The sequence below is a fragment of the Schistocerca gregaria genome, chromosome 7, assembly GCF_023897955.1.
Source record: "Schistocerca gregaria isolate iqSchGreg1 chromosome 7, iqSchGreg1.2, whole genome shotgun sequence".
NCBI lineage: Eukaryota > Metazoa > Arthropoda > Insecta > Orthoptera > Acrididae > Schistocerca > Schistocerca gregaria.
The window spans coordinates 204,920,491-204,933,799 of record NC_064926.1 but is presented as its reverse complement, the minus strand read 5'-3'; the positions used below and the strand labels follow the sequence as shown (position 1 = coordinate 204,933,799).

The following is a 13,309-nucleotide window of genomic DNA, read 5'->3' as shown; positions in this document are numbered from 1 at the left end:
CAGTCCATTGTCCACCATTGTTCTGAGCAGCAATGATGCATTTCCAATCATCATATTGAGCAAAGTTTGTGACCTGGAACATCAAACATGGTACCCGGTTCACAAATGTTACTCCCTCTTGTGGAAATTAAAACCTATTTCTTTCAGTTGTTTATTTGTTATGTTTTTTCTGCATGTCCTTACAGACATTTCCCCAAGTTTTATTGTTCTATGATCACTTGTTTGTCATAGTGGACCTCTCAAGTAGCGAAAGTTTAGTTATAACCACCCTGTATCTCCCAGGGAGGGATCTTTTGAGTCAGAAAGGGTGGCGGGGTTCTCTGTCTTTGGGGATCATCTTCTTTCCATCTTTGATTCTAGCATTCATAGTCTTTCTTTTCCTTTCTCCTCCTCCTCCTGGAGTATCATGTCTATGGTCTCTCTTTCCTTATTCTGCAGTTTTGGTCATGTGGAGCCTTCTGTTATCCATATGTTAAAATATGTTTTCATAGGATTGCCAGAGACATAACACACATACCAGTGTCTTACAGATGAGGTAAAAGCAGTGCAAATGGGCATTAGAAGTGTGTAATGAGTATGATCCACCTATTAATATTCTTTCTGGGCAACAAAAAGGTTACAAATTGTGACTAGAGGTGCAAATGGTTGGCAGCTCTCTTGGTTGTTAGTCCATGTTCATTATGTAATAATGTAATGTAAAAGGCAACTTAAGTTCAGATCATTGGATAACTTTAACTTACTTCATGAATTCCAATTCATATTGAAGATTTGACTATTGTGTTGCCATAATGTGAGAGAGGTAGTCACTACTACCGGTGTTGTTTATTTGTGTATATTTAAATAACTGCAACAATGTCATTTATCTAGGAGGCGGCTAAGTGGTGCAATGCGTCCCTTTGGTTAAGTGATGTGTTGCACAATATATATAGTAATGACGGATGGTGATCGCCATCATAAAAATATAAATGTTTCTTTGACCTCAGTTCCCTTACGCTTTAAAACGTTGGTCTCATATAAATATTCTGTGGTTTAAATAGTGGATTTAGACTTGTCTACTGCTTGGGAAGTTTATCTCATTTGCGCATGAAATCTTATGTAGACGGACGTAGCAATTTTACAAGGCAGGACAAAAATAGCTGCTTTATCACATTTAGTGGTACGTGCTGGTTTGGTTGGTTTATCCTGTGCAATTTTGACCTGGCCTGGAGATGCGCCACACATTACAGAGTAATGAGAACTGTGACAATTGGCACCACGTTACAGAAGAAAAGAAGAAGCTGAGCTGTCATTAAGACTTGAGAGATTGGTCATTCATATCATGTCATACAGAGTACTTGAGAGCAGAGTACAGAGAGCTTGAAATTTTATGAAGTGTTTATTGACTCTAAATGAAGAATCAATATACAAAAATTTGTGGAAAAATGTTTTGATCATTTAGCAGGGCTTTGCTTTGCAAACATTTCTGTTTCTAGTGCAGAACAGGTTGCAGAGGAGACATAATCTGCATACGAAGAAAATACATGGTTTTGTTACAATGTTTGATGAAGAAACGACAGCACAGTAACTAAAAATAATGGTAGTCATAAAATTTTGTCATAAAAATTACACATTACACACGAGGGAACATGTCAAGTGGTCATTATATAGCAGTTTGTCATTAAAATACATGAAGACTTGTAGTTAGTTGCTGTTACCTTGTAACCCTTATACATACTGGAATGTGCTTAAATGTGCAGTGCTTCAGATTTGGTTTTTCTGCCTACTTCGAAATTCAACCTTTCACATATGTTGTTAACACTGCATAAGGATGAAAATAAGTCACAAAGAGGCAGGGAAATAATTTGGTGTTAATACAAGCATTTTTTATCATTGAGCCTGGTTTATGTTTTTATTTCAAACAACGTTTTGTCAACTGCAAATTGTCCTGACAGGCTGTGTGAGCAGCATTGTGGCTATATTTGTTGTTTAGACTTGCCAGGCAATGAGCATAACCAGCATTATTGATTGTGTCACCCAATGGACTTAACAGCAGAAGTTATCAAAATTTGTGAACATTGAAATCAATAACCCAGTTGGATGCCAAAAAAAGTGTGACCTGTGTATCACACCAGAAACACTGGTAGTATTTTCTCACTCAAAATCCGTTGTGGTGTCTGTAGTCAGATAGCCATATTAGTGTTGGCCCAGTGACCTTAGCTGGTCATAACTGCTGGTTGCCAATGGACCACTGCAGGCTGCCCCTCCACTTCTTGCTCCCATGAGTGCACCAGATGATGTCCAACAGCCACCAGAGGCCAAACACGCCCAACCACAACCACAACCACAGGCACCTAGTTTCATGCTGTCACAGGCCAATACTGTTGCACTGTGAGGTGAGCAAGTTGTTTCTTCCTTTGCCTCTGTGTTCACTAACTGAGCAGCTGTGTAGAGAAAAAGAATCATATTTATGTCTTGCATAGTAGTATGTAGTGTTATAAGATTGGTAGTGTTTTTCATCCAATATTTAAAATACAGAATATATCCCAAACCTATTTCGGAGAACTTGCTGCTGTTTTTCATAATGACACAAGATACAACATGTTTTGTGCTTTTGTATTGTAGCTGGCAATGCAAGTATCTCTTTTACTTCATTTATGTCTGTCTGTAGTTATCTCTTTACATGATCTTTTTTGTATCTCCAATAATCCATTGTTGTTGCTGAGTTTTGAATGATATGTCGCTGTATGTGCGATGTCATGATGATACATTCTTTTCTCTCTCTCTGTTTCTTCTTTCAGAGCATCATATGATATAAATGCCATTTAGTTCAAACATGCCTGTTTGTATATCCACTATTTTCACTTCTTGTTGCAGATAATTCTCCATATTTCATTTGCTTGTGTGCATGTTGTTTACACTTTTTTTTGCAGAAGACAGCAGAGTGGAATGCCAAGCAGCTATCCAAAGCCTTGGGCTCTTCTTGCCCGGTTCGCAACATTCGACTCAGTCGCCCGCTAGCTCGCTACTCTGGGCTGCCTCACCCCCCCACAGTTCGCCGCACTGGAAGCCCTCGCTCTCAGACACCAGTAAGTATGCACCCGCACTGTATCATGGGGCCACACACGTCATGCAGAGTGTGGCTATGTGGCATGCGTGTCCCACTGTCACCTGCCCTCACTGAGGTGTTGTTAATGAAATTTGACATTACCAAACTAGAGCATGTGATATTATTCAAATACTCATAAACATCTTAATTGCATTTGTTAGGTGTATTTTAAATGACCGCAATTAGTGTTTGATGATGACTTGACTTGTTACTTTTGTAAAAAGATAATGTATTTTTTTAAAAGTAATTGCCTTAAGAATGACAGTTCAATAGGAACACGTGGAGGCATGGAATACACACATAATTTTGCATATCACTCTATTTTTTAAAATGGGCAAACTATTCACTATGGAACTGGGATCAGTGTGTTGTGGAAGAGTCATTGTATGTTTTCATTTTGTTTTCATTTGCAGCAGCAAATTATTAAGGCACTATATGGACAGTCTGCAAAAATGGATTTTCTGATAACATTAATGAATTTTCGGTATGTGGAAATCTTATAGAAGATAAGTGAAAACATGTGAACAAGATCTTACATCATATTTTCAACCACTTCAAATCGGAACCTTGCAGAGTTTTCTAACTTAAAATAATTTTACTTGTGACACACAATGGTTCACTTTGTAATGCTTTGGATGACGATTTAAATGCAAAGTAGATATACGAACTTCCACTTCTTTTACGAGATGACTCACTTGAGATGTTCGACCGACCTTCCTTGCTGGCTAACCTGCTGCTGCAAACTCTTTCACTTCTTCTCTGAAGTATGCTGCTAGGCACAGGAATCTCTTAAGACTCTTTCTACTTCTAAAAATAAGTAGACATACGAAGTTTCATTTGCTTCAACTAACGTCTTATATTTGAAATTCAGTCATTTTACAAATCCCACTCTTCATATAAATATATACTGTTTAGTAAGTCTCTCGTGTCTCCAAACATCAGAAACAAAATAATTTACATATAAGAGAAAGGTGGCTTAAACACCCTGTCCATTCTCAATATGGATCAGAATACACGTCTTCCAGGCTAAGACAAGAGTTCTTCTCAAGAGTAGCTTCTAAACTATTCTCATTATTATAACAATGGTCACTGACACAATTAGCACATAATAACATAGAAACTCCATCGGTCTTCTGAGCCCTTTCACTAAAACTTTGATGGATCGCCCGACAAGTACTTGTCATTTACGTTTGACCACCACATCTACATTCTTCCCCTGACTGAATTTCAAACCTGCACACACAAACATGTGACGTGCAGTAGATGGGATTCTATCATCCCACACTCACTTCTAAAATTTCGTGTGTTCGAGACGGTAGAAGGCTGAGTGGTTCTATAATTTATGCAGAAATTCTCGAAACACTACATATCCCCCCCCCCCTCAAATTGGACACGCGATACTTTATACCCAATCATTGTGTAAATAATATCACTCTTAACAACATTTCATATCATAACAACATACTTTTCTTATACTTGTTTATGCATACATCTATCACTTCAACAACAATCTTCTCTCTCTCTCTCTCTCTCTCTCCCTCTCTCTCTCTCTCTAGAACTATCTTTAGCTGAGCATTTCTTTATTCTGTTCTTACTTTACTTTGACATCCAGACATGAGCACTTATTTGTGGTTCAGCTTCCCTAGTATTTAGGAATTGTAAGGACTCTTTCCAAATTTTCAGTCGTAAACTTCAGGTGTTCATGAAACATGAGTAATCTACTTTCCGTTCTCATTTTTTTAAAATTTGTACTACTTTTCCTTAGTATATACTATTAGTACTATTTTTGTAGTTTGGAGAAACTCTGGGCAAAATGAAAGTGTTCTTTTTGACACTAGTAAACTTACATGAAACATAACAACAATGCTAGTTGTGCATAGAATTCAAACTTTCCAGAATAATCCCTATAAAATTTGTGACTTTTGTCATGATACTAGCACTTTCTCCTAGGATCAGTACCTATACCTTACTTGTGGGTTGACCTTATGAGAGCACTTCCTATTTCCATTCTGGTAGGTACGCTCCTTATAAAACATCTCTATTTTTTAGGCCAGACGTAGGTACGTCTGCCCTTTATACTTAGTGAATGCTGGGTACGCCCCCTTATCCTTTCTGAATAGGCCTCATGGTTCATTACCCTAGTATACATTCCTATGTATACTATAATTAAATATTCTCTGGAAAAAATAAAAATCTATTTTACACTTTTCATTCACTTTTTACTGCTTCATTTACTCGCTAGAGTCTTCCTCTACTTCTCAACTTCTATACGCTTAGTAGATACTATATCTATATATACTATTCAAGTCCCACCATCCTACAATTCGTCAGAGTGACATTTTCTAATGATCAGCATGACTAATGCCACCCCTGCTTTCTTTTTCTTTCTTTGCTGATGTCTCTTCCTTGTCTATCTCCTACTCATTACTGCTTTATAGTTATCCTGCAACTCATATGCTTTTGTCTCCCTCTTTGCACATGAGCACTTTGTCGCTGTTCTTTCTTTACGTACACCTCTTTCTGTGTGTGTGTGTGTGTGTGTTTGTGTGTGTGTGTTTGTGTGTTTGTGTGTTTGTGTGTTTGTGTGTGTTTGTGTGTGTTTGTGTGTGTCTGTGTGTGTTTGTGTGTGTCTGTGTGTGTTTGTGTGTTTTTGTGTGTGTGTTTTTGTGTGTGTGTTTTTGTGTGTGTGTTTTTGTGTGTGTGTTTTTGTGTGTTTGTGTGTGTGTGTGTAGAACCGTCATTGTTCTTATACACATGTGATGTGGAATCGTCATAGTGTGTGTATGTGATGTGGAATCGTCATAGTGTGTGTATGTGATGTGGAATCGTCATAGTGTGTGTATGTGATGTGGAATCGTCGTGTGTGTGTGTGTGTGTGTGTGTGTGTGTGTGTGTGTGTGTGTGTGCCCATATTATTCTTACCCCTACAATACCTGATGATTCTCATATCATGACAGGCTTTAATCTGTAATTTTAATGTTTGTGTCTAAATGTATTTTTAGGTGTATGCAGATGTGTGTTGTGTAGTCTGATTCTTCAGACTTTTTATCTAAAGATAAGATGTAGGTTATTAGAAACCAAGGAAACAAGGAAGGACTTCAGCTATAGAAGTTTGTGAATATGGAAAGAGGGAAAAAATAGATAGGTCCTCAAAGGAGAAGTAAGAAAGGAAAAAAAAAATAGATATGGTTGCTAAGATCTAAGAAGAGAAAGAAGATAGCCCCAAAGATGGAAAACCCTTCCCACCCCCATTCCCCAGGATCCCTACCCCTCAGGTACTTGAGTGAGACTCTGGAGGAGGTTTGGTGTTAAATCATCTCCTACAGAATGGGCATTCCCACTTTCTCCCTTGAGGTCCCCGAAGGAAATCATAGCAACCCTATGGAAACAGCAAATAGTGAAGAATCAGGCACACTTGTTTGCAAGGGTTGACTGAAAGGTGTGATGTTTGTTCTGTGTTAGCCATGATTTATTTACTTTCATAAACCATGATTTATTTACTTTCATAAACCATGATTTTATTTACAATATCCACTCCGTTCAAAACCTATACAAACCCTCCCATTTACATCACATCTCATAAAAGGAGTAAAATACTCTATACAAAATAGAAAATTGATACACTATGGTATCACAGTTGTTTAGTTACTCATGTCATAGTATATTATCCATAAATATTCTATTCATTTTATTTTATTTTTCATATTCTGTGATTCTCCTAAGTTTTCTTTATCTTGTAGTTGTATCCCGTTTTCTAAGCACTATGATTACAGGATAGTTTAAGATGTCAAGGAATAGAGGACAGAATAGTTTAAGATTTTAAAGGAATTCAGTTCAGGAAAACTATTTTGGAATAAACACTGAAAACAACTCGGGATCCCATGGCCGTCACTCTACTCCTTACCTCGGATTGTTAACATCCCTGGGTCATATGTACAACATTACGTCTTTTACATTGTACTTCACTTCCTCTGACCCAGTTGTAGGATCTACTACAAATAACATCTTAGGATGGATTACCGTTTGTACTCGGTATGGTCCTTATATATTTCTGGAAATATTTATGAGTCTCTTTCTTTAGCATCGAGCTTTGTAGATGTTGTTTTATAAGGAGGAGGTCATCAACTTGGCATTGAGGTTCCACAGCCTTTTCATTATGCTTATTCACTCTCTGTTGTTTTTGACTAAGTTCTTAGCAACTATTTCCTGATTCAATTCGTAATCGATGCTTGGCTGTTCAGGCCAATGAAAACATTCAATTAGAGGTTCTCCTATAAAAGGTTTATCTGTTGTTGTTGTTGTGGTCTTCAGTTCTGAGACTGGTTTGATGCAGCTCTCCATGCTGCTATATCCTGTGCAAGCTTCTTCATCTCCCAGTACCCACTGCAACCTACATCCTTCTGAATCTGCTTGGTGTATTCATCTCTTGGTCTCCCTCTATGATTTTTACCCTCCACGCTGCCCTCCAATACTAAATTGGTGATCCCTTGATGCCTCAGAACATGTCCTACCAACTGATCCCTTCTTCTGGTCAAGTTGTGCCACAAACTTCTCTTCTCCCCAATCCTATTCAATACCTCCTCATTAGTTATGTGATCTACCCATCTAATCTTCAGCATTCTTTTGTAGCACCACATTTCGAAAGCTTCTATTCTCTTATTGTCCAAACTTTTTATCGTCCATGTTTCACTTCCATACATGGCTGCATTCCATACAAATACTTTCAGAAATAACTTCCTGACACTTAAATCTATTCTCAATGTTAACAAATTTCTCTTCTTCAGAAACGCTTCCCTTGCCATTGCCAGTTTGCATTTTATATCCTCTCTACTTTGACCATCATCAGTTATTTTGCTCCCTAAATAGCAAAACTCCTTTACTACTTTAAGTGTCTCATTTCCTAATCTAATTCCCTCAGAATCACCCGACTTAATTCGGCTACATTCCATTATCCTCGTTTTGCTTTTGTTGATGTTCATCATATATCCTCCTTTCAAGACACTATCCATTCCGTTCAACTGCTCTTCCAAGTCCTTTGCTGTCTCTGACAGAATTACAATGTCATCAGCAAACCTCAAAGTTTTTATTACTTCTCCATGGAATTTAATATCTACTCCAAATTTTTCTTTTGTTTCCTTCACTTCTTGCTCAATATAAAGATTGAATAACATCTGGGATAGGCTGCAACCCTTTCTAACTCCCTTCCCAACCACTGCTTCCCTTTCATGTCCGTCGACTCTTATGACTGCCATCTGGTTTTTCTACAAATTGTAAATAGCCTTTCGCTCCCTGTATTTTACCCCTGCCTCCGTTAGAATTTGAAAGAGAGTATTCAGTCAACATTGACAAATGCTTTCTCTAAGTCTACAAATGCTAGAAATGTAGGTTTGCCTTTCCTTAATCTAGCTTCTAAGATGAGTCGTAGCATCTGTATTGCCTCACGTGTTCCAGTATTTCTACAGAATCCAGACTGATCCTCCCCGAGGTGGCCTCTACCAGTTCTTCCATTCGTCTGTAAAGAATTTGTGTTAGTATTTTGCAGCTGTGACTTATTAAACTGATAGTTCGGTAATTTTCACATGTGTCAACTTAACTCCTGCTTTCTTCTTGAAGTCTGAGGGATTAGAATTTTGTCAGGAATGGCTCTCCCAAGGCCATCAGTAGTTCTAATGGAATGTTGTCTACTCCGGGGGCCTTGTTTCGACTCATGTCTTTCAGTGCTCTGTCAAACTCTTCCCGCAGTATTGTATCTCCCATTTCATCTTCATCTGCATCCTCTTCCATTTCCAGTACATCGCCCTTGTATAAACCCTCTATATACTCCTTCCACCTTTCTGCTTTCCCTTCTTTGCTTAGAGCTGGGTTTCCATCTGAGCTCTTGATATTTATGCAAGTGGTTCTCTTTTCTCCAAAGGTCTCTCTTATTTTCCTGTAGGCAGTATCTATCTTACCCCCAGTGAGATAAGCCTCTACATCCCTTACCTATAACTTCTAAAGGCGTCAACCCAGTCGATAGATGTGGTTATTCATTTAGGATGAGTTCAAAGTCCTTAATTTTTCTTGCACACACAGTATGTTTCTCATGACAGTAAGTACGACATAATTTTCTAATTTCCTTCATTACTTGTTCACATGGGTTTGATGATGGGTTATAATCGGGTATTGACACCTGACAAATACCTTCCCATGCTAGAAATTCCCTAAAGTTGTTACTTACAAACTGTGGTCCATTATCTGTAAGGAACAGTTTTAGTTTACCTACTTCTAGGAAGTATTGGTGTAAACAGTGTATAACTGTTTGCATATTTAAAATAATGAAACTTGTTCATATGGGCTATACACTTTTTGATCCCAAAGTGTCCATATCCTGTATGAACATACCATACAAGTGCATCTTCCATTACTTTCAGAATACATAAGTGCGAATGCTATGATGTTACACTGTCTCTCCAAAACAAGTTATGACCTATAATATCCCATTCTCGTAATTGTTTAGGAGCTAAGGAGTTTTGTATACATATAGAAAATATTTCTGTGAAATAGGAATCATGATGGATATATTTTGTTATTATTTGAGCCATTTCTTTTACTCTGATGTTCGGATATTCTGCTGACATAAAATTAATGGCAAAAATAATGCCGGGCCCTTCTGTAAGTTTCAATTCTTCCATTCCTATAGGTAGCCTAGGCAAAGCATCAGGTACAATATTTTCGGAACCTTTTACATATTGTATCCTAATATCATATTCCTAATAAAGGCTTCCATCACATTAACCTACTGTGTAATAATCGACTACTCATTAGAAAGGATGAAGCTTGATGATCTGTATAAACAAGGATTTTGGATCCCCTTACTAATGTTTTAAATTTTTGAATGCCCTTACAGTTGCTTGTAGTTCCTTTTCAGTACCTGTGTAATTTAATTCATGCTTATTTAGAATACGGCTAGCAATAGCTATGGTTTGGTGTTCTACATTATTTGGATCCCACTTTCCTTGGGAAAGTTCAGCAGCAATACCGTAATCAGATGCATCTTTTGTCAATTTAAAGAGTTCACCCATAACTGGATGATGTAATATGGGTGATTCAACAAGCGCACTTTTGACGTTTTCAAATGCATCATTTGACCCTTCATCCCAAGTCCACAGTACTCTCTCTCTTAATAAACATAAAATTCTCAGGTCATTTAGTTCCTTCCCTCGTATGTACCATCGGTAATATCCGGCCGTACCTTTTAATTCTCTTAACTATCGTACATTTCTGGAGAGTGGACATTCTTTGATAGCCCTGGTGCATTCAGGGTCCGATCTAATTCCCTGTACCCCTATAATATTACCTAAGAACTTAAGGTCTTGGCGTGCAAAGTACAATTTAGATAGCTTTACCGTAATACCTTTCTCTTTAAATTTTTTGAAGTCTTGCACAAAGTTAGGCAACATTCTTCCCAAGTAGCTGATATTATTAGGATATTGTCCACATATACTATCAAATCCTTCAATAAGTCTCTCCCCAGTGCCTTATCTAACACATATATACAATGTAAATAAGTTATACACAACTGCAACCAGTCACTTTTTTGAATAATATGCTTTATTACATGAACCGGTTTTTGAACCTTTTCAGGTTCATCTTCAGATGGTTTTGGTAGGACCGGGAAGTTACATCATTACTGGTAGTAGCATAATGCTGGGTGCTGGATCTATGGCAGAAAGATGGGTCACACTTTAATGTATCGCCTTGACTATAGCTTATCTGTCGATATGGATGTAAATTTAGTTTTTACCTACTGTGACAGTATAGGCGTCTTTTTTTGGATCTGTGTGCCTCCATTTTGATGTCCGGAACACTTTCACACAAACTACATTAGTTTACACTTTGACAGTGACACTTTTCCAGCATCCAGCATGCACTTTACAACTGTTGCTTGTAACAAAGATCTTGACAGAAAGATATGGAATAAGCCTACTTTGTACAGAGATGTAATGTGTTGTTCTTTACATGTGTTAAAGTCGATATAAGGACAAGTATTTTAATCAGAATGGCGATAACATGAGAGCACAAGATAAAATAAATAAATAAATAAATTACTACAGGAACAAATTTCAGGTGATCTGATATCTTATTTCTACTTATATATTACAGGCAGTTTTTATTTATTTTTTTTATATTATTTTTATTAATAGTAATTATTATGTTTGGCATTAACATGAATCCCAAGGAATCAATAATACAGAGTTATTGTATCTGCAGTGAGATGCAGCTGTCTGTATGACTAGGACCTGTATATTTAAATTAATAACAAATCTTCAGATGAATTGTTGGTTTATTTCTGTTGTTACGTTAACATGATCTGGGGTATTATCAAGAGCAGATTCTCTTTATTTTAGCTAAAGGTGTATGTAATAAGAGTTATAGTGATTGTAATGGACTAAAGCTGTTTGAATGGCTGTACATTTAATATTTAAAAAAACATGAACAAAAATTCTTTAAGTGTTGACTTATTTTTATTCTAACATTAGAGTGATCTGGGATATTGGTAAAGGCAGCTTCTGTTTGTTCCAGCTAGAATTAATATGTATGAAGTACTGATTTATGTTAGCAATGGAGGGCTTTAACATTTAGAGATATGATACAGGTCTTATTTTCTGGTAGTATATTACATTGACACCGGTGTGGTTAGGATGTAAGGAGAGGGAGGGGGTGTGTCATTGGGAGGAGGGGGGGGGGGGTTGGGGACCAGATGTTATGTTCGTTAGGTGGTCACTTGTTTTAAACTAGTAGATCTTCAAAGTTCTGAAGGAAAAATTTGTTTCTCAGTTCAGTTTGATCATTGAGTAGGTAGTCAGGTGCTGTATTTGTGTAGATAAATATTTCAATTTCTTCAAGAAGGTCACGTATTCTGCCTTTGTTGGCAAAATGTAGTATTCGGAGATTCTGTTCTATGTTGTTTGCAGAATGATTGTGTTGGGCAAGATGTGAGACTAAGCTGGACTTGTTCAGGTTGTTAAGACGGAGTGCATCTATGTGTTCTTTAAATCTTGTTGTGAAGCTTCTACCAGTTTGTCCAATGTAGAAGCTTGGACATGAGTTGCAAGTGAGCTTGTACACACCCGACTTCTCATACTGTTGTATAGTGGTTTTGGTGCTGTGTATGATTTTATTTTGTATTTTGTTGTTGGTGAAAAATCTTATATTTATGTTGTATGTCTTGTAGAGGTTGGCAGTTTGGTGAGAAATCTTCCCTAGGAAAGGCAGGCTAACAAATGTGGTTTTTTTGTTTGTGGGTGGTTGTTCAGCAGTTGGTTGATTTAGTTTTGCTGTATGGATTAGTTTATCTATTATTTCAGGGTAGTACCCTATGGTGGAGGCAATTGATTTAATAATTTCTGTTTCTTTTTGTCTTTCACTTGTGTCCATTGGGATTTTAAGCATGCGATTAACCATTGTTCTGAAGAATGCTTTTTTATGTTGGTCTGGATGGCAAGATGATTTGTGTATGGTAACATTGGTGGTTGTTGGCTTTCTGAAAATTTGAAATTTATGTTTCTGATTTTTATTTGAGATTGTTAGATAAACATAGTTAATGCCTTCTGGTGTTTCATGTTCTACTGTGAATTGGATTTTATTGTGTATTTTATTAAGTTCTTTGTCTAGATTATTTATTTCTTCTGTTGCTCCATTGAACAGAATGAGTGTGTCATCAACATAGCATTTGTAATAAAGCAGCTTACCTTTTAGTTGGGTTTGGGACCTGAAAAAGTTATTTTCAAGGTTATTGATATATATGTCTGCTAGCAAGCCTGCAAGAATACTACCCATTGCCATTCGATCTTCCTGAATGTAAAACTTGTTGTTGAACAGGAAGTAGTTGTGTGACAATATAAGTTCCAGGATCTCTATGAGTTCATGGATTTCAGCTCTCCCATGTTTGAGTAAGTTATTCCATATTAAACTAATTGTTTCCTTGACAGGTATGTTTGTATATAGGTTTACTATGTCAAGAGATGCATATTCAGCTGTGACTGGGATGGGGATATCTTTTATACTATTGATGAGCTCATAACTGTTTTTAATGGAGTAGTTATTTTCAAATACATATGCCTTGCAGATAATATCATTAAGTTTTTTGGTGATTATATAGCTTGGGCTATTGATAGAATTCACAATAGGATGTATCGGACATTCTCTCTAAATGTTAAAGCCCTCCATTGCTAACATAAATCA

At 37.0% G+C, this 13,309-nt stretch overlaps 1 protein-coding gene across 1 annotated transcript in view; it reads left to right on the top strand.

Annotated features, from left to right (window-relative positions):
• The window catches only part of LOC126281597 (protein PTOV1 homolog), a 227,361-nt gene that overhangs the window by 170,532 nt on the left and 43,520 nt on the right, over positions 1–13,309 (top strand). The window contains exon 8 of the mRNA XM_049980694.1: positions 2,910–3,065. Within this exon, the coding sequence (XP_049836651.1) occupies positions 2,910–3,065 (156 nt within the window). The remainder of the gene's footprint in view (positions 1–2,909; positions 3,066–13,309) is intronic.